This window comes from Pan paniscus, chromosome X (assembly GCF_029289425.2).
Source record: "Pan paniscus chromosome X, NHGRI_mPanPan1-v2.0_pri, whole genome shotgun sequence".
Lineage (NCBI taxonomy): Eukaryota > Metazoa > Chordata > Mammalia > Primates > Hominidae > Pan > Pan paniscus.
The window spans coordinates 65,217,122-65,244,824 of NC_073272.2; the positions used below are offsets into that span (position 1 = coordinate 65,217,122).

General features: G+C 44.2%; 1 protein-coding gene across 1 annotated transcript in view; it reads left to right on the top strand.

The window, feature by feature from the left end:
- Nucleotides 1-27,703, top strand: part of MSN (moesin) — a 74,107-nt gene that overhangs the window by 23,645 nt on the left and 22,759 nt on the right. Inside the window, exon 2 of the mRNA XM_003816915.5 lies at nt 25,423-25,506. Within this exon, the coding sequence (XP_003816963.1) occupies nt 25,423-25,506 (84 nt within the window). The remainder of the gene's footprint in view (nt 1-25,422; nt 25,507-27,703) is intronic.

A 27,703-nucleotide genomic window follows, 5' to 3' on the forward strand; every position in this document is an offset into this window, starting at 1 on the left:
TCCTCTCCCTTGAGTCAGATTAGATTCCCCAGAAGCCCCCTATCTCCTGGCTGAAGACTATGGAAGCTAACAGGGGAGGAAAGGAAGGGCTGCATCCACAGTTGGCTGTCTGGCACCTCTTGGATCCAGAAATCCACCTATAATTCTTAGCAGTAGTTAACTTTTCAGGTGTATATACTTTCACATGTAGATGTTTTTTATTTCTTTTTGTTTCTTTTCCTTTTTTTTTGAGATGGAGTTTTGCTCTTGTTGCCCAGGCTGGAGTGCAATGGCGTAATCTCGACTTACTGCAACTTTGGCCTCCTGGGTTCAAGTGATTATGCTGCCTCAGCCTCCCGAGTAGCTGGGATTCCAGGTGCCCGCCTCCACGCCTGGTTAATTTTTTGTATTTTTAGTAGAGATGGGGTTTCACCATGTTGGCCAGGCTGGTCTTGAACACCTGGCCTTAGGTAATCCACCCACCTCAGCCTCCCAAAGTGTTGGGATTACAGGCGTGAGCCACTGTTCCCGGCTCTTTTCTTTTTCTAGAGGAGGAACAATTGTGAAGAGCCAGGGTGGGAGGTTAGAAGGTAGGCACTCCTGAATGGTTGTTTCTTCCCACCACTTTTGAGAGAAGGGCCAAGCAGATCATGAACATCCTAGACTTAGTCCAGAGGAGAAAGGCCTTAGTGTAGTCTTGGCCACTAATGGAGGTCATTAGCCGTGGAGCTCTGTGGTGGCCTTCTTTCATTCTTAGCCTCTCACTCCCATTGAGTTTGGCATCCTTAGCTTGATTTCCTTTTATTCTCCAAACCTTTTCTGAGGGAATAGGGAGAGAAGCAAGGCACACATGTTCCTTTGCTTCTTGAGCCCTTAATTGGCCAGCTGGGAGGGATCCCCTTCTTGCTTCTTTCTTCTTCATGCATGCCTGTTGCTCTCTAAGGTCAGGGATTTGAGCCAGAGGCCTGGGAGTCAGGTACTTTATGGCTCAGCCCCTGGCCTGGGGCCTCCTATTGTGGGGATCAGCTTGGCCCAGGCCCTTCCTAGTATGAGAATGGAATGAGCTTTTGTGGAAGATGGTTAGTGGTCTAAGCTTATTATCTATTTTTTCTGCCAGTGCCTTTGCATAGGAAGGGAGTAGGCTGCTATGTATGATTAATTGGTATGTGGGCCAGTTATCTTTGGCTAACTTTCAGATAAAAGTTTTGCTGTCCATCTTTTTTGGAAAGTAGAATGTGAAAAGAGATATTTATCCAGGTTTGAGGCCTTGCAGATAGTCAGTGGAGTTATCAGTATTTGGTTAAGTCTAGGAATTGGTGAACTTGCCTGTTGGACTAGTTTTTGTATGTATCATAAAAATAAGTTTTACCATTTTAAAAACATTTTTTGTTTGTTTGTTGGTTTTTGTTTGTTTTGTTTTGTTTTCAGACGGAGTTTTGCTCTTGTTGCCCAGGCTGGAGTGCAGTGGCATGATCTCGGCTCACTGCAACTTCTGCCTCCCAGGTTCAAGCGATTCTCCTGCCTCAGCCTCCTGAGTAGCTGGGATTACAGGCGCCCACCACCACTCCTAGCTAATTTTTGTATTTTTAGTAGATACGAGGTTTCGCCATATTGGCTAGGCTGGTCTCGAACTCCTGGCCTCAGGTGATCCTCCCACCTCGGCCAGCGTTGTTTTTTTAAAAAAGAAAAAAGAATATGTAACCAAGACTATAAGTGGCTTACAGAGACAGTTTGCCAATCTCTGCTAGTCTGTGCTTTAGACTGCCAATTTATTGTATACCTATTTCTTATATACTCATGGCTTCTTTATAGTCACCTCTTTCCTGAGCCAGACACACTGCAGGCCTTTGAATCCTGCTTCTTGTAGCCAATCATAAATACCTTCCATGTTGGTTACTAACTAACCAAACCATTGTGTCTCCTTCCATGTATATATGGGGTCTGTGGTCACCTAGGGTTAGAATTAAAATTGTACTTTTCAAAAAACCAGCTCCTGGGTTCATTGATTTTTTGAAGGGTTTTTTGTGTCTCTATCTCCTTCAGTTCTGCACTGATCTTAGTTATTTCTTGCCTTCTGCTAGCTTTTGATGTGTTTGCTCTTGCTTCTCTAGTTCTTTTAATTGTGATGTTAGGGTGTCCATTTTAGATCTTTCCTGCTTTCTCTTGTGGGCATTTAGTGCTATAAATTTCCCTTTAGGGACTAAAGAATATTTATGAGTAGTCAATGAGTGAGGTTGGCTTAAATGGTTTTCAGGTGATAATTAATGGTGAGCATCCTAAGTAGAGTTGCCTCAGGTCTTCCTGCGATTTTTTTGGGGGGCCTAGAGTCTCATCAACATTGCTCAAGTTGATTCAAGAGAAAGGAGGGTGGTAGTTATAAGATAAATGACAGACCAAATATTAGAATCATTTTAACCATTATTTATTGCTGCATGACTTTGGGTAATGTATTTAATGTCTCTCAACCTTAGTTTCCCCATCTTTAAAATGGAGGATAGTGGGCCGGGCGCGGTGGCTCACGCCTGTAATCCCAGCACTTTGGGAGGCCGAGGCGGGCAGATCACGAGGTCAGGAGATCCAGACCATCCTGGCTAACACGGTGAAACCCCGTCTCTACTAAAAATACAAAAAATTAGCCGGGCATGGTGGCATGTGCCTGTATTCCCAGCTATTCGGGAGGCTGAGGCAGGAGAATCGCTTGAACCCAGGAGGCGGAGGTTGCAGTGAGCCAAGATCGCACCACTGCACTACAGCCTGGGTGACAGAGCAAAACTCCATCTCAAACAAACACGCAAACAAAAAACAAAAAACAAAAAAAACAAAACGGAGGATAGTACTGATACCTACTTCACTGAGATTTATGAGAGTTAAAAGAGCTCGAGTATGAGTATATCTAGGAGAGTACCTGGCATATTGAAAGTGCTTGATAAATGGTTGAGTTCCCTAAGTCTTTTCCATCATACTTTGCGCTCTTTAAGGATTTGAGATCAAATAATTTTAGAACCCTGAAGTCTGCTTTTAATTTGTGAGTGTGCCTCCTGTACTACACTATCTCTTTAAGATTTTTTTTTTTTTTTGAGACGGAGTCTCTGTCTGTCGCCCAGGCTGGAATGCAGTGGCACGATCTCCGCTCACTGCAGCCTTTGCCTCCCAGGTTCCAGCGATTCCCTGTCTCAGCCTCCCGAGGAGCTGGGACTAGAGGCATGCACCACCACGCCCGGCTAATTTTTGTATTTTAGTAGAGATGGGGTTTCACCATGTTGTCCAGGCTGGTTCTGGAACTCCTGGCCTCAAGTAATCCACCCGCCTCAGCCTCCCAAAGTGCTGGGATTACAGGCGTGAGCCACCACGCCCGGCACTCTTTACGGTTTTGTTTTAATAGATGAGGAAACTGATACTTCAAACAGTGATGCCAATGACTGGCCTAGTTTGTGGTGAAACCCATCGTGCCTTCTGCTGCAATCTGTTGGAGGGAACGGTTGTCTGAGAATCCATGTGGGTGTGTCTATCACTTTGTAAAGAGGAACTCCAGCTCTGGGGAGCCTTAAAAGTCCCAGGATGAGGGAGTAGTAGAAAAGGAGAAGAGGGACATGAGACCCAGGGTAGAAAGGATGGTTATGGGGTGTGAAGAATGGAGGATGTACGAAGGAGAAAATGATTAGAGGAATCCTTACTTAAGAAGGCAAAACAGTTTGTGAAATCAATGGATCTCCACCCCTTTGCAGAAGCCAGGCAGCCTTGGCTGGGGCCCACCTCAGGCCCTTGTTATGCTGGTAGCTTTCACTTCTTCTTTGTGTGTGTGTGTGTCTGCGTGTGTGTGTGTGTGTGTGTGTGTGTGTGTGTGTGTGTGGTGGTGGTGGAGTATAGATGCAGAGGGATCTTAGTTTGGTTGCCTTTCCAGGTCTATCTGTAGGTAGGCAGGTTATCCATGTGTATTGAAAGTATGTTGTCGGGCCGGGCGTGTTGGCTCACGCCTGTAATCCCAGCACTTTGGGAGGCCGAGGTGGGTGGATAACCTGAGGTCAGGAGTTCGAGACCAGCCTGATCAACATGGTGAAACCCCGTCTCTACTAAAAATACAAAATTAGCCATGCGTGGTGGCACATGCCTGTGATCCCAGCTACTTGGGTTGCTGAGGCATGAGAATAGCTTGAACCTGGGAGGTGGAAGTTGCAGTTAGCCGAGATCATGAGATCGTGCCATTGCACTCCAGGCTGGGCTACAAGACAAAACTCCGTCTCAAAAAAACAAAAAAAAAAACAAAAAAAAACAAAGAAAGAAAGTATGTTGTCATGGGCTCCCTCAAGTCCTGAAGAGTGATTCCTCTGAGGTCTGTGTGAGCTAGAGTGGGGAGTGCTCATTAAGCTAAGCTGGTGCCTCAGTGGGGCTGTGGGAACATAATCAGCTTCTTATCTTTATTTTATACATTAGTCTATCTTGCCTGGCTTTGTCTTCAGGGATTTCTGTCTCTGATTGTGGCCCATCTCCCCCAAATCTATGAGCTGGCACCTAATGCCAAAGTGGTGGGAAGATCTTTAATTCATTTTCTTCTGATAAATTCTGGGAAGAGGGTCAGGAAGCTGGGAAAGGAGACACTGATATTTAACTTCATGCCTTTGAGAGAGTTTTTGCTTATATATTTCTCTGTGTCATTCGAAAGGCATACTTTGTGTTTCTTACCTCTGTATCCCTGTACATGCTGTCTCTCTACCCAGAATACCATGAGGTTCCTTTTCCCTTTAATCTTTTTCCTGTGACAGTCTCCTTTGTCCTTCAGGAGAGGTCAGCTCTATCTCAAGCAACCTTCTGCCTTCTCACCTCCCCTTATCTCCTCACCTTCCCCATTATCGCCTGGATGCCTCTTGCTTGTGTTTCCACAGTCCACTTTAATTACCTCTATCTCTGCCCTTGCTGTATAAAATGGTAATTTCTCATCCATTTATCTGCATATTTCCTCCATCTGACAAAAAATGCCCTCACGTGCTTGCTCATTCACACACACACACGCACACACACACGAATTATTTCAAAGCCTGATCCGATCCATATTGGGTGTCTGATAAAGTGGTGGTATGTAGAACCTGTATGTGTATACGTATGTCTGTGTCAATGATGTGGGTTCTTTCTGAAACACCTGAGGTAGGTAAGAGGTAGCCTTACTTGTTTTTCCAGATCTTGCTAGAATAGTAGATTTTTAGGGTTTGCTTTGGATTATGGAACAATGTATGTTGCCTTGACCATTAGGGAGGCTTCTGGGTAATTTCCATAGAGATTCTGGTTGGCCTCTTTACTGTTGTCTGAAAAAACTAGACCAAACATTCGGGGCTGGGGGTAGGATTCTTATTCTCTCCAAAGAACTGATATGAATATGTGTGTGGGGGGCTAGATGGGTTCATGCTCGCTCACCTCAGCATTGAGGGGTGTGAAGGTTATATGTTTGTGGTGGTAGGGGTGCTAAAAACCCTTGTATTATTGCAGGATAGGTTAAATAGTTTTTACTAGTCTCAGTAAATTGTTAGCTGAGCTTGTGGTTTGGAGGGAAAGATGTGGCTTTATCAACTCGAAAAAACAAAGCCAGCTTTTAGAGAAGTTACCTCAAGCTACATAGGGACCAAAACTAATAAGCTGGATGCCATGTGGTCTCTTATCTTATCCTTGCCACCAAGGGACTCTTCCAAAACAATCATAGATCCATACAGTCCAAGAGCATTCTTTGGGCTCTCTGAACCTCTGCTTCCAGGAAGGTGGTCATACAAAAATGAAGGCTGTGAGCTAATGGCTGTAAACAAATACACTTGCAGCAGGTTATGAGGCCACCTTTCAACCTTCAGCACATCCACTGGAGGTAGGTATTTTTGAGACTACTCTCAAAAAATTTTTTCTTAAGGCCTACGTGATAAACCTTGTTCCCTAATGGGGATGAGAATTGGATTAGGCTGTAAGATTAGCCTAGGGGAACAGCAGGCTGGGTGGGGGGTTGGGGACATCCTGCTTAGGGGTAGCCAGCCAAAGTCCCCCATACAAGCCCAACCAAGGATCATGCCACATTGAAGGTCTGCACAGTAGTGAGGCAGTGCTGTGGAATGACATCTGCCTTCCAACTTCTTACGTGAGTAAGGAGGCTCTCCCTGAATATTCAGATGGATGTTCAGCCACATTCTTTGCTATATTTATAGGGTGGGGAGGGAAGACAAGGGGGAGCCAGGGAGTCCGAGCTGTTTAGAGAGGAGAGAAGGAAGTTTCAACAATGGGTAGGTTCAGGCTGTGGTTCCTCCTCACTGCCCCTTCCTCTTTGAGTTTGTCAGGGGACCTTCCTATGGCCTGAGATCATTTTCTTTTTCAAAGTGGCCAAAGCCACTGTAGGCACATTTAAATCAGGGTGCTTTAGCAGAAATACCAATGCTGGCATTTAAAACCCATGTGTAGTGAGACTTGATTGACATTTGGGACCTTTTTAAAACTGTAATTTTATTGTATTTTTGCATTTCCTGGTTTGTTAATCAAGGAAGAACATTGGCATGTCATCTTCCAGTCTCCAAATGTAAGTTAAATTGTCAATTTGTGTTTTTCCAGAAAATTTATTTTTCCAGAAGTGCTTTGAATCATGATCGTCTATCTGTAGGCATGGATCCTCCAATTTAGAAGGTGCTCCTAGTGTTACCTAGTTACCCTTCCTGTTCCATTCTGTGAAACTGGGAGATTTACTGTAGATTATTCAGTCTGGTCAGACAGAAAACTGCAGCTCCCTCCCCAGTCAACCAAAGCCTCCTCTATGGAGGGGAGGTATGGTAATGACATTATCTTTCCTTAGGCAGCCGCGTGTTCTCTGAGAACAGGATGTGGGGAGGGCTGGGCCCCAGTCACGGGGTATGGGGGTGGGCACCGGAAAATGGGCTGGTGGTAAGGCCATGAGGATTAGTGCTTGCCTTCTTGGCTTTGAGAGGCATGAAGAGCTCCTGTATTCTTGATTGTTCACTCATGTGTACACCCCACCCTCGCACATGGCATGTCTGTGTTCTTACCCTAAGAAAGACTGTACCTGAGAAACACCTTGTGTAAGAGCCCCAGCTGTTTGGCTTGCAGAAACTCAGTGAGGTGGAGTGAGTGGGCCCAGGCTGCTCACTGTACCAACCCATGCCTTGTGATTCTTTATGACAGCCTGTGGCTTCAGGCCACTTTTGCTAAGCTTTGTTGGGGAGCTGGGCCCCAGTAGATAATGGGCAGCTTTGCTGCTCTTTCTTAGGGCCCCAGTTGTTTCCCTCCCAACAAATGGCTCCTTAGCTGAGGTGATTTGCATGTTCAACTTCCTTTCAGGCCCCATCCTTCTCTTCTCCCTGCCCCCCACTGCTTCTGCTGGGGACCTGTGGTGATGTTCTGCCTGGGGTGGGGAAAAGAGGATGTAGCTAGCTTCCTGTGCAAAAGAGGGTGGGGCGCCGGCCTTCCTGCCTGTCTGCCCACCCACCCAGTGCTTGAGGAATTGCCTGAAGAGTTCAGTTCAGAGTCACCAGAGCCTGAAGGGCTTTCTTCAGAGTAGAGATTGACCTTTGCTCATGCTGGTCTCTCTCCACAGTTTTCTACTGTGGGAATAGCTGGACACTTTTTTCCTGAAATCGCAATGCTGAAAGGACCTTTAGAGGCCAACTAGTCCAACCACTTCACATTACAGATGGGGAAACTGAAGCCCAGAAAGTCATATAAGTCCTATAAGGAATCAGTGGCAAAGCTAGGATGAGTAGAATTCTAGAAGGTCAGACCTAGGGCTCTCTCCCTCCCGTCAAGCTGCGAATCCAGTGGGTTACAAACTGTTTGGCTGGGCTACCTGGTGAGCTACAGCCTCCCTTCAACCAGAACAGCTCTACTTTTACGTACTTCATATTTTGAAGTTTTGTGTGATTTTCTGTTTGTGAGATTGAGGAGGCAGGAAGCTGTTAGAAATGTAATAAAGTCAAAACCACTGAGCAAAACCCAGCCATTACAGTTGGGAACACTCAGACCTACAGGGGGAAGTAAGTATCCGAAGTTTACTGGGATTGGACTCAGAGACCCAATCTCTGAACCACCATTCATGGCTGGTTGCTCCGAGCTAAAGATGTGGCTCCTTCTACCACAAGGGCTGTTCCCACCCTGTTACCAATGCTATTCTCCTTTCCCAAAGACAGCCTCTTTTGTAGCATCCTAAGACAGACCTGAAGTCCAGAGGCTGCTCAATTTCTTGGATGAAACAAATGATAAGCCAGGAGCGGTGGCTCACGCCTGTAATCCCAGCACTTTGGGAGGCCGAGGCGGGTGGATCACGAGGTCGGGAGATCGAGACCATCCTGGCTAACACAGTGAAACCCCGTCTCTACTAAAAATAAAAAAAAATAGCTGGGTGTGGTGGTGGGCGCCTGTAGTCCCAGCTACTCGGAAGGCTGAGGCAGGAGAATGGCGTGAACCCAGGAGGCGGAGCTTGCAGTGAGCCGAGATGGTGCCACTGCACTCCAGCCTGGGCAACAGAGCGAGAATCTGTTTCAAAAAAAAAAAAAAAAAAAAGACAAATGATAATAGGCAAGCCTTTGGAAGGACCTTTGTGTAGCCTTAAATAAGATAAACCTGGAAAGGTAAAGAACAGAATACTAGTAGTTGGGGAGATCAGGGTTCTAGTTCTATTTCTTTCACACTTGAGCATGTTGCTTTTTACCTCACTGAACCTCCATTTCTCCCTTCTTTAAAATGGTACTTGTCTCGGGCTTGTCTTTTTCTTACAGGGTTTAATTCAGTGAGAGAATGCATATGGGCAAGTATCTTTTAAATTGTAGAGCACTGTGTGCATGGGGCTAGGATTATTGTTGTATACAAGTGAGCCAGAGACCCTGGAAGAATCTGGGTTGGATAATGGGATTGCAGGAGAAAGGAACTAAAATTTATGAAACATCTACTACATGCCAGGTACCAAGCCAGGTGCTTTTCTGTTTGTAAAGGATAAAATGTCAGCCTTGCAACACTCCGGTGAGGTAGGCATTATTACTCCCATTTTACCTGTAGGAAAACTGAGGCTTTAAGAGGTCTAGGGACTTGTAATGTTCCAGAGACTACCTCTAGAGCCCAGGGTTTCTGTCAGGTATTTGTGAAGAGATCTTAAGAATGTCCTATGGTTTCTACTGGGGTTTTCTAGCCCACTCCCTGCCTCACTCCAGCCTCTCTCCTCTGGTGGGGATGAGACTGTCTCTTGTTGGCTTCATGTCTCAGTCCTGAACTCTTTATCCTCAGATTTCCTTGGGGTGCACTGGGCACAATTAGGTGCCCTTGTTTGGCCTTTAGCTGATGGGGAGCCCTTTGGGTCAGCCACCTTTTGGCTGATAGTAAGGATGTCCTGCTACCCTGGGGTGCTGGTAAGGAGAGCCAGGGATTTATAGCTAGCCAGACAGACTTGGCTCTTGGTCAAGGTCATGCAGCTAGAAAATAGCAGTTGGTTCCTTTCTTTGAGACTCAGTTTCCTCATTCATAAAATGGGTTTAATAATGCTTAACTTGCATGTGTCTCTTGTCCAGTGTGCTGGTAAATGTTTAACAATCAACTCTTTGGCAAATCCATGATTTTTACTGTTTGCCAATTCCCGTGGTGTAAATACTCCCACCATGGCTGATTTCAGGCTACCAATATGCAGTCCTTGATGGAGGAGTTGGGAAGAGATGTGCATGATCAGCTCTAGTGCAAGCTGGTTCTAGTGCACCATTGCTAGTCACACCTATTTTAGACTCCTACCCTCACCCTCCAACATACTCACATCTGTATGCAAATGCAGCATCCTCTCAACCATGCCTCTTCTTTTCCTCAAGTTCCAAGAGCATCAAGGAAAGAGAGAGCTTCATTTAAGGTCTGCTCCTTGCCTGAAAGTTCTTCCAGGAAAGAGTGAATGTGGAGTGTTTAAGACGCAGAGAACTCAAGAGGGCTTTGAGTGGGGCCCTAATTATAGCATTGTGATCATCATGCTTTGGCTGCTGAAGTATCTGAACTGTCTGTTTTCTCCCACTGTTTGATTCTTAGCTAGATGGGAGGATGGTTGAAGATCCTGGACAATGGTCTGAGGGTCTGGTGCACTTAGCGTTCTGATTGTAATTTCAAAGTCTCCTCCTCTTCCTGCCTGCAGACCTTACTTTGCTGGGTGCTAACCTCAAGGTTCCTGTCATGGGGATCTCTGGGCCAGAAAGCATTTTGGATGACCAGAGATCCCTGGTCCTGTTCTCTCATTTCAACAGCATCAGGGCCATGTGTTGTTTCTTTGAACTTTTCAGATGGAAAGAATCACCTGAGGCATTTGTTAAAATGCTAATTCCCCAGCGTCTTCTCTGGAGAGTCCATTTCAGTAAGCTTGGGGTGGTGTCCAGAAGTCTGGACTTTTTGACCAGTGCCAAATTCTTATGGTAAGCTAAGTTTGGGATATACCTCATTAAGCACTGCACAACACTCCTGCCATGGTGGCATCATTATGCCCACGTTACAAGTTGAAATTTAAGAGTTCATGGTTTATTATTGGTAGACCTGGATCTTGGGATCAGGTTTTCAGAATACAAAGCTATGTTCCTCTTACTACAGAGACATTACTTTAGTGTACAGTGGTGTATGTGATGGTGTGTAGTGATGATTTTAGGTAGGGAGGAGCAGGGATAATCCCTGCACTACTTTACAAATAGGGAGGCCAAGGTGCAGAGGGATTTGAGGGCAGTAGCAGAACTGACTGCATCCTTGCATCCTTGATCTTTTGTGGATGTGGACCGTATTCAATTGGCTTTTTTTTTTTTTTTTTTGAGACGGAGTCTTGCTCTATCGCCTGTCGCCCATGCTGCAGGACAGTGGTGCAATCTCGGCTCACTGCAACCTCTGCCTCCCGGGTTCAAGCGATTCTCCTTCCTCAGCCTCCCAAGTAGCTGGGACTACAGGAATGCACTGCTACACCTGGCTAATTTTTGTATTTTTAGTAGAGACGGGGTTTCACCATGTTGGCCAGGCTGGTCTTGAACTCCTGGCCTCAAGTGATCTGCCCGCCTTGGCCTCCCAAAGTGTTGGGATTACAGGCGTGAGCCACCACACCCGGCCTTTCAGTTGCTCTTTACTTGCTGTGTTTCCCTTCTATCAGACATCCCTCTAGTCATATTAACACCATCCCAGGCCAGGCGTGGTGGCTCACGCCTGTAATCGCAGCACTTTGGGAGGCAAAGGCGGTCGAATCACTTAAGGCCAGGAGTTCAAGACCAGCCTGGACAACAGGGTGAAACCCCTTCTCTACTAAAAATACAAAAATTAGCCAGACATAGTGGTGGGTGCCTGTAATTGCAGCTACTTGGGAGGCTGAGGCAGGGGAATTGCTTGAACCCGGGAGACGGGGGTTGCAGTGAGCCAAGATCACGCCATTGCACTCCAGCCTGGGTGACAGAGTGAGACTCTGTCTAAAACAAAACGAAACAAAAACAAAAAAAAAACAGTTTGTGATCTTCTGGATACCATCTGAGGGAGTTTGGAGGTCCCAGTGGGTTGTGTTGAGGGTTGCAGACTTGTGTGTGTTAATGGGACATAACTGGAGAAAATGGCAAGGCAGAGTCCAGAATAAGGAAGGAAGATCAGGCAGCCTTTGAAAATAATAAGGCAGCATAGGTGCTGTGTTGTGCTCTGCCTTTCCATAGGATTCTGCTTCTTGGGGAGGAAATCCCCATCTCTCTCAAGAGATAAAATATTTAAAATAATGCTGGAATACGTGTGTATTTAACCGTTGTGCATGGTTTCACATTGTCTTGCCAACTAGAAATGTAATCACCTTTTAGTTTTCCCTGAAAGTGAGAGTCCTTTATGCTAGAAGGGCTCTTTAGAGGTCTTCTTGGGCAGCCCCTAGCCCTCTGTAGTGAAACAGGTTTTTGTTTTAAATTATTCCTGACAGGTAGGATATTCGTCATAATATGGCTAAAAGGGGAGGGATTAGTAGTCATCACATTCTACTTATGATGTGTCAAGTACTTTCATGTCTATTATTATTATTATTTTTATTTTTATTACTGTTCAATTATTTTCTTCCTCCAGTGTCAAACATGTCTGTTATGTTAACTTAAATCTCCCAATAACCCTGTAGTGAGGTCGATATTATTAGACCCATTTTATAGATTAGGAAACTGAATTTTAGAAAGAGGAAGGTCAAAAAGGCTCCAAAGCTCAAAATGCTGAGACCATTATTTCCAGGACAAGGGCTCCTGGGTTTTCTGTGGGTTTCCCAGATACTAGATTTGGTTCTTAGCTTACCGGCAAGGTAGGTAGGAAGCCAACCTTAGCCTACCCCTGGGGTTGAAAACAGAGGTTTTTTGTTTTTTGTTTTTTGTTTTTTTTTGACAGGATCTCTCTCTGTTGCACAGGATAGAGTGCAGTGGCAAGATTTTGGCTCACTGCAACCTCTGCCTCCTGTGTTGAAGCAAGCGATTCTCATGCCTCAGCCTCCTAAGTAAGTATTAGTAGCTGGGACTACAGGCGTGCGCCACCATGCCCAGCTAATTTTTGTACTTTTTGTAGAGACAGAATTTCGCCATTTTGCCCAGGCTGGTCTTTAACTGGGCTCAAGCGGTCTGCTTGCCTCACCCTCCCAAAGTGCTGGGATTACAGGCATGAGCCACCACGCTCAGCTGGAAACAGAGCTTTTTGATTAGGGCCAGAAGCGTCCCCCTGCAACTGCATATTTGACTAATCCTGGCTTCAGCAGTTGTAACATTCCCATGAGCAATAGATGGAACCCAAGTTTGAGTTTGGATCAGCTCCAGTGTGCTTCAGAAGTATGATGCTGGAGGTTGCTGGAGTCTGTTCCTAAGCAGAGGGAATAGAGCCCTCTTCTGGCACCCTGGGCAGAGCTGGCATATTCAGGCAGCCAAAAATGGTCAGTTTCCAGTCTACAAATACTTCCTGTAAAACTTGCTGGCAGGAAGCTGGGTCAAGCAGGAAACTGACGCTAAAGAGTGAAGCCCAGCTAGGTGTGGCCCCGGATAGGGGCTTTGCCCATCTGGAGACTTACTTTATTAATGATGGGTCTGCACTTCTTTTATTTCAGCAGCTTTGAAGTTTTATGGGAGTTGAAGGAATCTGTTGTTCTTGGCTGCCTGGATATGAACCCATTACTCAAATTCCCTTCCTCTTTCTCTGCTCTGTGCCCTCCTCAATCCCCAGCTTGAGTCTTGGCTATGCCTATTACTGGGGGCCTTCCCAACCAGTTGCTATTCAAGTTTTTCCAAAGGAAACAGTTCTGGAAACAGGGCTCTCTGAGTTCTCCTTCCATGGTGTTATAAAATATTTAGTCTCCCTAGAATGGGTGGTGGTGATTGTCTCAGATCCTGAAAGTTAGGCCTGCCCTCTGTTGAAAGCTAAACTTCCAAGCAGTGCCAGCTTGGAGTTTTTCACGGAAACAAATTGATCCAGCCTCCTCCACATAGTTTTTTTTTTAGATCAATAATAGTAAGCTTGAAGTATCTACTGTTTTCTAAATGTCAGGCTGGCACTATGGCTTACTAAATAGGCTAGTGGATCAAAAGCCAGGTTTTTTTTGTTTTTTTTTTTTGAGACGGAGTCTTGCTCCGTCACCCAGGCTGGAGTGCAGTGGCGCGATCTTGGCTCACTGCAATCTCCGCTTCCCGGGTTCAAGCAATTTTCCTGTCTCAGCCGCCCTAGTAGCTGGGACAACAGGCACACAACACCATGCCTGGCTAATTTTTTGTATTTTTAGTAGAAACAGGATGTCACCATATTGGTCAGGCTGGTCTCGAACTCCTGACCTCAGGTGATCCACCCACCTTGGCCTCCCAAAGTGCTGGGATTACAAGTGTGAGCCACCGCGCCCAGCCTCAAAAGCCAGGTTTTTAGCCCCTCCTCCCACACTGCCTAGCAGCTATGTGGCTCTGAGTCAGTGCCTACCTTTCTTTGGACCTCAGTTTCCCCAGCTGTATGTTGCAAGGTTCGAATCGAGTGATCTCTGAGGTCTTTTTCAGGTCTGACAGTTTGGGATTCTGGACTGTTTATTTTCTTAGAGGACAAGTTTAAGTTCAGAAGGGAGAAGCCATATGAGATTCTAGGATGCATGGGTTGAAATAATGAGAAAATGTAAAAAGAGGAATGGCCATGCTAAGGAGCTGGTGTGTCAGCCCATGTGCCTAAGAAGGAGAGATGAGTTGGGGCTGGAGAGTATTTGCCCTGGGGGTATGGTTTGGCTAAGGTGATTTTGAAAGTAAGAACTGAAGTTAGGTTCAGACACTAAGGAGATTGTTTTCTTCCAGACTTTCACGTGTGGAGAGAAAAACAAGAGGGCTTTACCTGGGCCTGAGGTTGAACAAAAGGCCATGCAATTACGGCTGGATTAACGAAGAAACTAACTTGCTAAAGTGACATCACTGTTTCTGATTTTTTTCTTTCAATTTTCACCTCTGACCTGAACTCTGCTCCCACAGGGACAAGGTGGTTATATTTCCATTGCTAACCCTCACACATATGGTAATTGGAGGAGTAACTCTCAGTTTCCAGTGTGCCCTTGTCTTCCAGTTGAAATGCTTCTTGAGGAGCTTTGGATGACAGGGCTGGGTCAAAACAAATGAAAGGGGACCCTTGTCTCTGACGCCCTCTGGAGCAGTTGGAGTGGTTGAAGAAATACTGCTAACCCATTAAGGTGTGAGTGAGGTTGGGTGTTGTTCTCCTTTCTAGAAGCTACTGGGAAAAGGCACAGGCATAGGAAAGGTTAACCCCAGTCAGGTTTTATGGGCTGTATTGAGAGTCTGGAAGAGGTCCTAGCAGATAACTGTACCAGTTACCACTTCCAAGTCAACAGGGAAGAGGCTGACTTGCTGGGAAGTGAGTGAGTCAGTGAAGGAAGAGGAGGAGGAGCAGAATGGCCCCTAGGCTAAAGATTCAAAGCAAACCTTGTTTTCCCTCTTATGGAAAAGAGCTAGTTGAGACAGTGCTGTCATCCAGAGAGGCAAAACAGACCAGGACCTGCCCTGCCCTGCCTTGGCCCCACTCTTAGTAGCAGGAAATGGTGGGAACTGGAGCCTAAACAATGGAGTTTAGCTTCCGACCTGATGAAGGCAGTGTGAGTGACGCTGTGATGACTATTCTCTGGCCAAGGAAGATACTAGAACTCTGGGATTGCGTTGGTAGGGCACATCCTTCTTCTGGCTCCCCTGCCCCACTTATACTTGCCTTCTTCTCTACACCAGCAGCCCCACTGAAAGCCCAGCGGGGGTGGCCCCTTGGGGAGGTGGCAGGTGGAAATGAGGTCATTGAGCTCAGACCCAACTGGGCTGACTCACAACCTCTGCCCCAGTGAGACAAGGGGACCTTCCCAAGCAGTGCTTCCCAGATGTGCCCAGGCTTCCTATGCCAGAATGTTTGAGTCTTAGCCAAAATAGTTGCCAAGCCAGTGTCTGAAGACAACATGACAGGAGAGGTGGGTGGAGTTGTGGAAGGAGCTCCAGGAATGTCCAGAAGACCCGCCTCCACTACTTGTTGGCTGAGTAAATGTGACCTCAGTGATGTTAAGTGAGACTGTGTGTGATGAGGCCGACACATTGTTGGCATTCAGTAAGTGTTCATTTCCATCCTTCTGTCACCTGCCTCTATGCACTTCAGTTTTCTCATCTATGAAGTGGGGATGGTAATGTTCATCCCCTCAGCTCGGAGGTCCATGCTCCAGGCAAGTTACTTGTAATTATTTGACTTACTCTCTGCTTTTCTCTCTGACTCTTCCAAACTTCTCTCCAGGAAAGAGCCATCTTATAGTTCAGTGACATGGGGTAGGTGAGGGGAAACCATTGCTAATCCCTTTTGCTGTAGCTGGGCTACCGCTCACCTGGGTGCTTCTGATGATAGGCAAAGAGAGAGTTGCTTATTTGAAACTGGCAGGCCCAGACACCAAAGTACCTCAGCTGCTGGTGCCAAGACAGAGGTAGCATCTGGCCTGGTTACTTTTGTGTCTCAGCCCAGCTAACTGGAGACATGAGAGAGAACCCAGTTTGTTGAAGGCTTTGGACAGTGTACCACCGAGATGAGTTTGTTTGTGCTTAGTGAAGTGCTTGGTGTGGGAAGCGTCTATGTTGAATTGCTCAGTAAATAACAGTGGGCTTATTGTTCTTGGGCAACGGGTGGGAGGGCCAGTGCATGTGAGAGGATGACACTCCCCCTTCCCCAAACACACATGCAGACATTTTGTTATTGTTCCTTCAAACCTTAATGTTCTTCTGAGACACAGTCTTTAACCTCATGCTGTGCCTAGATCCTCAGGGCCTGGCTTAGGCAGGGATCTAGGCATATAAACAGTTCTCTTCTGGGGACTACATCTTGAAATGCTACCCCATCCGGGTCAGCTCCTGTATTCCTGTCAAACTGAAGGACTGGAAGGACTGGCTGGGAATTTTCTGCCAACTTTGGAAACTTCATTTTTAGGTTCTTTCCTCCCAAACAAGACCACTGTCTTCTCTTTAGGGAGAGAGCAGCGTCTAGGCCCGAAAAGAAGACCATGGGTGCCCACTAAGGGTGAGCATCCAGTGGGCCCTCTGTGGCAGTGGGTCTGGGCCTGCAGCCCATCTTGCACTCTTGAATCCCTGATTAATCTAAGAGAGAACAAAGGGACCTTCTTTGATCAGGACTTCTATCCTATCTATCACTTTCAGGCCCCAGCTGTTACTACCCTTACTCCCTGCTACCTCTGACACGTACACAGAAAACAGGAGAGCATAGACCAATGGCCTTGTCCTCATGACTTAGTTTTTTTCTAATTTTTAATTTTAAAATTTTTATTATTTTTTAACTTGATTTTTTTTTTAAATAGAGATGGTCTTGCTATATTGCCCAGGATGATCTCTAGCTCCTGGCTTCAAGCTGTCCTCCCACCTTGGTCTCCCAAAGTGTTGGGATTTACAGGTGTGAGCTGCTGTACCCAGCCTAATTTTGATTTTTTTAACCTGACACATCATAATAAATGCATACATAAATTGTACATATTTATGGGGTACATAGCAGTGTTTTGATATATACAATATATAGTGATCAGATCAGAGTAATTAGCATACTCACCATCTCAAACATTTATCATTTCTTTTTGTGAGACAGGGTCTCACTATATTGCCCAGGCTGGAGTGCAGTGGTGTGATCTTGGCTCACTGCAACCTCTGCCTCCCAGGTTTAAGCGATTCTCCTGCTTCAGCCTCCCGAGTAGCTGGGATTACAGGTGTGTGCCACCATGCCCAGCTAATTTTTGTATTTTTAGTAGAGATGGGGTTTTGCCATGTTGGCCAAGCTGGTCTTGAACTCCTGACCTCAGGTGATCCGCCCACATTGGCCTCTCAAAGTGCGGGGATTACAGGTGTGAGCCACCGTGCTTGGTGGGGTGTTTAACTTTCTGTGCCTGGCTTATTTCACTTAACATAATGTCCTTCAGGCTCATCCATGTTGCTGCAAATGACAGGATTTTTATTTATTTATTTATTTATTTATTTTGAGACGGAGTCTTGCTCTGTTGCCCAGGCTGGAGTGCAGTGGCATGATCTTGGCTCACTGCAACCTCCGCCTCTTGGGTTCAAGAGATTCTCCTGCCTCAGCCTCCTGAGTAGCTGGGATTACAGGCACACACCATCACACCTGGCTAATTTTTGTATTTTTAGTAGAGACGGGGTTTCGCTGTGTTGGCCAGGCTGGTCTTGAACTCCTGACTTCAGGTGATCTGCCCATCTCAGCCACCCAAAGTGTTGGGATTACAGGCATGAGCCACTGTGCCTGGCCAGGATTTCATTTTTTATGGCTGAATAATATTCCATTATGTATATATGCCACATTTTCTTTATCCATTCATCTGGTTTTGGACACTTGGGTTGATTCCATATCTTGGCTATTGTGATGTAGTGATGCAGTAAACACGAGGGTGCAGATATCTCTTGGATATACTGATTTTTTTTCCTTTGGATAAATAAATGGCTAGTAGTGGGATTGCTGGATCATATGGTAGTCCTATTTTTAGTTTTCTGAGAAACCTCCATACTGTTGTCCACAGTGGTTGTACTGGTTTACAGTGCTGCTAACAGGACTCACATTTGCTTCTGAGTTAAGTGGAGACAGGAATGGGAATTCTTTTGTGTTTGTTTTTCTTTTCCAACTTTTTAAAAACCCAAAATTATTTATCTCCACATTGAAGTTCGGGAAACCTCAGGCTGCTATCCCTGGGGAAGAAGCCATAGTGGAATGGCAGAAACCCTGAGTAGAGATTCAGAAAAAACAGGTTCTGGTTGGGTTTCAGCTCACACCTTCAGATTTTAGTAGAGCCCTTTTACCAGGGTGATCCTCTACGAGGGAGGAAGCATGGCCAACCCTAGCCTCTCTGACATGCTTATTCATCACTCAGGATGGGCCCTTCTTTACCAATTGATTTATTTAATAAATATTTGTTTAACGAATATTTGATTACGTACTTTGGGCCAGCACTGGGCTTCACCCTTGATCAGTGCCCTGAAGACGCTGGATTGGCATGACCTACAATTGACATGATCTGTTCGAGACACTGGCTTGCTTCCTTTGAAAATTATTTCCAATATTGTGAATTAAAGGGAACTCCTAGGCTTTAGAATATGTCCCTGGAATCCCACCCCCCCTTAGTTTCCTTCCTGGGTGTTTTCTTCCAAAAAGCCCGGTTCTGATTGTGCCCCACCCTGCCCAGAACCTCTAGACTGGCTGGCCACTGCCAACAGGATTAAGGCCCAACCTTCTAGCATAGCCTTCAATGCCCTCCACTTATCTTCCTAGACTCTGCCCTCTGTTCACTTTGCAGGCCTCATTCACCCTGGAGTAGGACTGACTTCTAAAGGGACCATCTGCATCCTTGCCTCCTTCTGGGCCATCATACATGTTGTTTTCTCTACCTGGGACATTTGAGTGCTCTTGTGCCTACCCTCACAGTCTTTCTTTTCCACAATCCAGCTTATTCTTTGGAAATCAGTGCAAACACTACTTTGAACTGTGGTTCCTAATTTCCACGAAAGGTTTTCTCTGTTCTTCTATTATGGCACTTTTCAGGGTCTCCCTTGTACATTTTAGTTTTTGTGTTTTTCAGTAAGTGCCTTGAGATCAGGGACCGGTTCTACTGGTCTGTTCCAACCATAGTTCCTTAAACATTGTGTTCCATTAATATTGGGTGAATTGAAATGAATTTATAGGAAGCTCCTTAACCTGGAGTCCTCAGACCTCTATGGGGTCCATGGACAGAATTTGAAGTGGGAAGGATATATGAACTTGGATGGAGGAAAATTACTTATTTGTTTTTTACCAACCTCTCCTTTGTAATTTAGCCATTTGTTCAATTATGAATGTAGGCAACTAAAAATAAAAATAAAAATAAAAATAAAAATAAAATAAAGGCAGCAGTAATAGCAGTACCCATGACCTTGTTACCAACTCTTAGGCTGTGGAGTGTTTTCCTGGATTCTACCCTTTTTTTAAGGTTTCTTAATAATAGAAGTTTATACAGAAACTATCTAATGTACTTTTTTTTTTTTAGATGAAGTCTTGCTCTGTCACCCAGGCTGGAGTGCAGTGACGTGATCTCGGCTCACTGCAGCCTCTGCCTCCTGGGTTCAAGCGATTCTCCTGCCTCAGCCTCCAGAGTAGCTGGGACTACAGGCGTGCACCACCATGCCCGGCTAATTTTTGTATTATTATTATTTTTTTGAGATGGAGTTTTGCTCTTTTTGCCCAGGCTGGAGTGCAATGACGCGATGTCAACTCGCTGCAACCTCCGCCTCCCAGGTTCAAGGGATTCTCCGACCTCAGCCTCCCAAGTAGCTGGGATTATAGGCATGCTCCACCACGCCCAGCTAATTTTTTTGTATTTTTAGTAGAGGTGGGGTTTCACCATGTTGGTCAGCTGGTCTTGAACTCCAGACATCAGGTGATCCACCTGCCTCGGCCTCCCAAAGTGCTGGGATTACAGGCGTGAGCCACCGCGCCTGGCCTAATTTTTGTATTTTTAGTAGAGATGGGGTTTCACCATGTTGGCCAGGCTGGTCTCGAACTCCTGACCTCAAGTAATTCGCCCGCCTTGGCCTCCCAAAGTGCTGGGATTACAGGCGTGAGACACCATACCCGGCCCCTAACAGACATATTTTTGTATCACAATTAGTTATTGTATATTTCTCAAAATATTATTTATGCTCAATACACGTTTGAAATTACAGTGGCAATAACTAACTAATAAGACCTAGTGCTCGGTAATTACTTAATATGATAATAAGCACATATTATTAAATTTTGATTTATATTTCAAATATTTCAATATAATTTTGTTATGTTGTATCTACTTTATTTCATGCATTTACAAATATTCTAAGAAGGGGTCCATAGGCTTCACTAGACAGGCAAGAATGATTCATGGCACAAAAAAGTCAAGATGTCAAATGTCCCCATCTTTGTATGTGTATATTATGCTGTATCTATCTCCAATATCCCTTGTTTGGTACCCATTCATTTAGCCAACGTCTTACATGAGTACCCATTGAATCTTGAGTACTGGAACGGTAATTCTAAGTAAGACGTAAACTTTGAGTTGAGAATGAAGTCTATTATTCTAAAAAGCCCACTGCCCCCTTTCTATTCTCTCCTGTCCCTTCAGTCATTGGTGTTTTGAGGTCACCCCTGACCCAGCTCAAGGGTGATTTGAGGCTGGATATAGTATGGTGCCCCTCAAATTCCAGTTCAATGGCCCCATCCTACTTTATGATGGCCCATTCTGTAGGGGTCACTGACTTGGCAGGAAGCCTAGGGTAGGACCAAATCAAAGTGGCTAACCTTGCCTTACTCCCACTGGGGTACTTGCCTTACTTGTTCCTGCCTTCAGGGCCTTTCCTGTCCCATTGTCAATCCTAAAATAGATTTCCTCCTTGGCTCCCTAGCGAGATTTATTTACAAAGTTGTTTTCTGGGCCTGATCCTCATCGTAATTGTTTATCTGGCAAAATAGCTCCCTGGCCCCCTCTTCCCTGCTCCTGACCCGTGTGTTCAGGAAAGTCCTAGAGGTTCAAAGACTGATAAGGTTTAATGTCTTACTCACTCCATGGAAATTTGCATCTTTGGCAATACTATATCTAGTGCTTTCCCTCAATACTATAAGCAGTATGTGACCAACTTAGAAAATGTAGATTAGATTTTTTTTTTTTTTTTTAGTTTAAAGAAAGGAGAAAGCACCCATAAGATCACCACCCCAAAACCAAGCCTGACTAATACTTGGACAAGATTCCAATCATCCTTCTATGTATACATTTTACAAAGTTGAGCTCATGGACTCTATGAAATACTGTTTACATTTCCTCAATATTACTAAAGTGTCTTCCGTGAGCATGAAATAGTCTTCATAAAGATTTTGTATGACCATATAACAAGCCATTTTGTGGCTGTACTATATACATCATTTAAGCAAAATATCTAACAACTAAAAATCAATCTTTTTTTTCTTTTAATGGGAGACTTTTGTACTCTGTAAGAGGAATTTAGCATATTGGTTTACATTGTGAGGTTTGGATTTAGACCTGGATTCAAACCCTGTCTCCCCTGCTTAATAGCAATGTGACTTTAGACAAATACCTATTTCTTTATCTCCAATGTGGAGATAATACTCTACTTCACAGGGTGATTATTGATATTAAATGAGGTAGTACATATGAAGTGCCTGGTGAGTAGCAAGTCTTGATACAGGAAAGCTGCTGCCTGTTACTATTACTACTGCTACCATTACTACTGAGTTTTCAGCCAAAGGAATAAATCTCTAATTATGAAATTTCAGCTATCATTGACCTAGCTTCGAGGATCTATTTGTAAAGGTGGTATTTTTTCTAGTGCCCGTGAAATCATGTGTGTGGCTGTCTCTTATTTTGGTCTGGGCCTGTTTCTGTACCTTTGTCCTCCCACTGAGTTGGCTTTGGTAGCCCCTCTATGCCACCCATACCCACCTCTACTGAGGCCCCCTTCCCGTCTTGAGCCTAAGGAAGCCAATGAGACATAAATATAGGAAGCATTAGCAATGCAAGGCAGTATATAGAACCACCGACATCAGCACTGAAATGGTCTTTGGGCCATTTATCTAGTTTAATTGGCTGCCCTCCATCCCATTTCTGCCTTTGCACAGGTAAGGGAAACTAAGGCCCAGGAAAAGGACAGGAGTTATCCAAGGTTGTAGATTTGACCAGCTACATGCTAGGCTTGGAATCCAGTGTTCTTCTTTGTTTTTAATTTTTATTTTAAGTTCAGGGGTACATGTGCAGGTTTGTCATAAGGTAAACTCATGTCATGGGGGTTCATTGTACAGATCATTTTATCACCCAGGTATTAAGCCTAGTACCCATTAGTTATTAAAATATTTTTTCCTAATCATCTCCCTCCTCCCACCCTCCACCTTCTATGTGTCTGTGTGTTCTCATCATTTAATTCCCACTTATAAGTGAGAACATGTGGTATTCTACAACCTCTGCCTCCCGGGTTAAAGCGATTCTCGTGCCTCAGCCACCAAAGTAGCTGGGATTACAGGTGTGCACCACCTTGCCTGGCTAATTTTTGTATTTTTAGTAGAGATGGGGTTTCGCTATATTGTCCAGGCTGGTCTTGAACTCCTGGCCTCAAGGGATGCATCCATCTTGGCCTCCCAAAGTGCTGGGATTACAGGTGTGAGCTACCATGCCCAGTCTGGCATTTGATTTTCTGTTCCTGCATTAGTTTGCTAAGGATAATGACCTCCACTCCATTCATGTTCCTGCAAAGGACATGATCTTGTTGTTTTTTATGGCTGCATAGTATCATACATTTTCTTTATCCAGTCTACCATTGACTGGCATTTAGGTTGATTCCATGTCATTGCTACTGTGAATAGTGCTTCAATGCACATGCGCGTTTATGTATCTTTATGATAGAATGATTTATATTCCTTTGGATATATACCCCATAATGATATTGCTGGGTTGAATGGTAGTTTTGTTTTCAGGTCTTTGAGAAATTGCCACACTGTTTTCTACCATGGTTGAACTAATTTACACTCCCACCAACAGTGTATAAAGGTTCCCTTTTCTTTGCAATCTCACTAGCATCTGTTATTATTTTTTTTTATTTTTTAATAATAGCTATTCTGACTTGTGTGAGATGGTATCTCATTGTGGTTTTGATTTGCATTTCTCTAATGATGTAAATTTTTTATATATGCTTCTTGGCCACATGTATGTCTTCTTTTGAAAAGTGTCTCTTCATATCCTTTGCTCACATTTTAATGGGTTTTTTTTTTTCTTGTAAATTTGTTAAAGTTCCTTATAGATGCTGGAAATTAGACCTTTGTAAGTTGCATAGTTTGCAAATATTTTCTCTGGTTCCGTAGGTTGCCTGTTAACTCGATAGTTTCTTTTGCTGTGCAGAAGCTCTTTAGTTTAGTTAGATCTCATTTGTCAATTTTTGCTTTTGTTGCAATTGCTTTTGGCGTCTTCGTTATGAAATCTTTGTCCATTCCTATGTTCAGAATGGTATTACCTAGGTTTTCTTTGAGGGTTTTTATAATTTTGAGTTTTACATTACTTTTACATTTAAGTCTTTAATACATATAGAGTTGATTTTTATATATGAGTTAAGGATGGGGTCCAGTTTCAATCTTCTGCATATGGCTAACCAGTTATCCCAGCACCGTTTATTGAATTGGGAGTCCTTTTTCCATTGCTTGTTTTTGTCAACTTTGTCAAAGATCAGATGGTTGTAGGTGTGTGGCCTTATTTCTGTGCTCTCTATTCTGCTCCATTGGTCTCTGTGTCTGTTTTTGTACCAGTACAATGCTGTTTTGGTTACTGGAGCCCTCTAGTATCATTTGAAGTTGGGTAGCATGATGCCTCCAGCTTTGTTCTTTTTGCTTAGGATTGCCATGGTTATTCAGGTTGTTTTTTTGTTTCCATATGAATTTTAAAATAGTTTTTCCTAGTTCTGTGAAGAATGTCATTGGTAGTTTGATAGGAATAGCATTGAGTCTATTCTATGAATTGCTTTGGGCAGTATCACCATTTTAACAATATTGATTCTTCCTATTCATGAGCATGGACTGTTTCTCCATTTGTTTGTGTCATCTCTGATTTCTTTGAGCAGTGGTTTATAGTTCTTCTTGTAGAGATCTTTCACTTCCCTAGTTAGCAGTATTCCTAGATATTTATTCTTTTGTGGCAGTTCTGAATGGGATTGCCTTCCTGATTTGGCTCTTGGCTTGACTGTTGTTGGTGTATACGAATTCTAGTGACTTTTGTATGTTGATTTTTGTACACTGAGACTTTGCTGAAGTTATTTATCAGATTAAGGAGCTTTTGGGCCGAGACTATTGGATTTTCTAGATATAGGATCATGTCATCTGCAAACAAGGATAGTTTGACTTCCTCTCCTCTTGCTTGGTTGCCCTCTATTTCTTTCTCTGGTCTGATTGCTCTGGCCAGGACTTCTAATACTACGTTGAATATGAGTGGTGAGAGAGGGCATTCTTGTCTTGTGTCGGTTTTAAAAGGGAATGCTTCCAGCTTTGGCGCATTCAGTATGATGTTGGTTGTGGCTTTATCAGATGGCTCTTATTATTTTGAGGTATGCTCCTTCAATACCTAGTTTATTGAGAACTTTTAACATGAAGGGGTGTTAGATTTTATTGAAAGCTTTTTCTGCCCTTTAGATTATCATGTGGAACCCAGTGCTCTTTGTCCTGATATTAATTTGCCTCTGCAATTGTTTACCAGTGCTATAGATAATCCAGGTAGATCAGAGGTGAGAAGAGAACCCTGTGAGCTGAAGCTGTCTAGTATAGATGGAAAGGCCTTCCTGGAAGAAGTACAGTTATCATTTGCCTGCTCTTAGTTGTAGGCTGATCTGCATTCATTTTTTAAAATTTTTTTGAGACAAAGTCTCGCTCTGTTGCCCAGGTTGGAGTGCAGTGGTGTGATCTCGGCTCACTGCAACGTCTACCTTCTGGGTTCCAGCGATTCTCATACCCTAGCCTCCCAAGTAGCTTGAACTACAGGTGTGCATCACCATGCCCTGATAATTTTTGTATTTTTAGTAGAGATGGGGTTTTGCCATGTTACCCATGCTGGTCTCGAACTCCTGGCCTCAAGCAATCCACCCACCTCGGCCTCCCAAAGTGCTGGGATTACAGGCATGAGGCATTGCGCCTGGCCTACATGCTTGTCTGTTCTTTGGTAAGTATTGCTCTGTGGCTGTGTTGTTTGTCTTCAATAAGCTGCTTGGGAGCAGGGGTTGTGTTTGGGTCAATATTGTCCCTTCATCCCCATCAGTATCTAAGTTGCCCAGGCTCTTAGCATCCTAGCTCCTTCCTCTGTGGTTGAGCAGAGACACTTGTCTCAGGCTCTGTTGAACACAGAGCCAGATGACTAACCTGCTTCCTTTGATCTCATCCTAGATCAGTGTGCGTGTGACCACCATGGATGCAGAGCTGGAGTTTGCCATCCAGCCCAACACCACCGGGAAGCAGCTATTTGACCAGGTAAGGTGGAGACTCCTTAGCCTCCTCTCCTTCTCTGAATAGCTTCCACCACAATGCCAACAATCCACGACTTTTACCTCTTGTCAAAGAATCTCTGTTCCTGTTCACTCCAAGATAGATCAAAATGAAGGCTGATTCCAGACTTAATATGAAAGGAGGCAAAGTTAAACTTTGGCAGCCTGCACCCTATGGTCCTGATTAATTTTATCTTTGGTCCTGAATAAGGGAGAAAAGAAAATGGTGTATATTCTATGCTAGATGCTTTAAAAATCTTAGCATATGGAGCCTTCCTTTTAACTCTGAAACATGTAAGTGATGTCTTCTCCATTTTAATGATGAGGCTCAGAAGTTAAATAACTTAATTGCACCCAAATGATATTTGGCTGGGATTTGCACTCCACATTGTTGCCACTGCACCACACTGCCTCTGTCCCACGTTTTTGCTTCCTAGTAGAAGGAAACTAACTTACTCTCCCTGAGGTAGTAAGCTCTATGTACATTTCTCTCAAAAGAATGTTGGGACTTAGGACAACATGGGAGTTGATGGATGCAGTAGGAGGCTGCTTCATCTCTTACAGGCATGCCATGAAGATAATTGCTTACTCGCCATAGTGAAGAGGTCATTCCCATCTCCAACCCAAGGGGTGTCCCTTCATTGTGAATCATTATTGTCAGAAAGGATGTACTGTATACTGTAATAAACAGATGGGAGCTACAGACATTTTTAGCATTCAAGGGAATGTGCCGTCTGTGGCCAGACTTCTAGGAGCAAAAATGAGGCTCCCATTTCCAGAGGCTGGGACCTCACCAGACAGGCCATTATCCTATTTCTCCACCAGACTCCGATGAAGTGGAGGTCTGAGTTATTGTCCAGGATGTTAGGCTGCATATCATCCTGATGGATTCTCCAGGCCCTCTTGCTTCCCTTTCTTCCTTGCTCTCTGTGTCCTTTTACCATATGAGAACTTCCCCAGGGTTGGAGAGAGGAAGAAAAAAAGAAGGAGGTAGTGTTCAAATAAGCTAATTCTATTCCTGTGAATACTCCTGACTGGTGAGAGAAAAGACAAGAGTAGAATGGAGACAGGGGTAGGAGAGGGCTAGAAATTTGAGGACAGCTTGGGTACATCTTCTGAGTTCTTATTACATAGAGTGGGAAAATTATTGTCTGTGGCTAATACAGATGAGAGTTAACATTTATCCAGGACTCAGTGTATGCTAAGTATTATGATAAGCATTTGACTATCACAAAGCTCTGTGAGTGTATGAATTAGTACGGGCATGTTTTACAGATGAGGACACAAAATCCTCATTTTCCTAGTTAGACCCTGGGAAAATTATTGAACTCTCTGGGTTGGTATCTTCATCCCCTCCCCCCAGAAAAATCTAATACTTACCTCACAGGATTTTTGTGAGTGTGTTATGTTTTGTATCTTACCTGTTACTCAAAAATCTGATTATAGTGGCATATAAGGATGTCCAATCCAAAAAGATAAATTAGAAATAGGTGAGAAAGATAAGAAAACACAAATAGGAAAGAAAGTGTTAGCTGGAAGAAAGCATCCAGCATATGGTAGAGAAGTAATAAATGATAGCTCCCTTTCCAATACCATTGTGCTTCTTGTATTATTAATTGAGCTGGAGTTGACGTGATGTGGTGGCTCATGTCTGTAATCCTAACACTGAGATGGGAGGATTGCTTGAGCCCAGGGGCTCGAGACCAGCCTGGGTAACACAGCGAGACCCTGTCTCTACAAAAAATTTAAAAATTAGCATGGCATGGTGGTGCACACCTATAGTCCCAGCTACTCAGGAGATTGTGCCAGGAGGGTTGCTCAAGCCCAGGAGTTCAAGGTTACAGTGAGCTATGATCACGCCACTGTACTCCAGCCTAGGTGACAGAGCAAGACTCTGTCTCTACAAAAAAAAAAAAAAAAAAAAAAAAGTAAAGAAAAATAATCTAGAATTGGGAGAATTGGGAGATGGGCTTAATGATCCTCAGAATATCTAACTTCAGATTTAGGTGGAACTTACTTCTCTGGAGTTTGTTTTGTGTTTGTTTTACTTTGAATGGCAAAGTGTAATCATTGATACTTAATTGGTGAAAATACAAATTAGTCTGAGGAATATTTAAATACAAGTTTACTACAATTAAAGTGATGTGCTTACATTCACATAGCTCACAAGTGATTATGGTGCT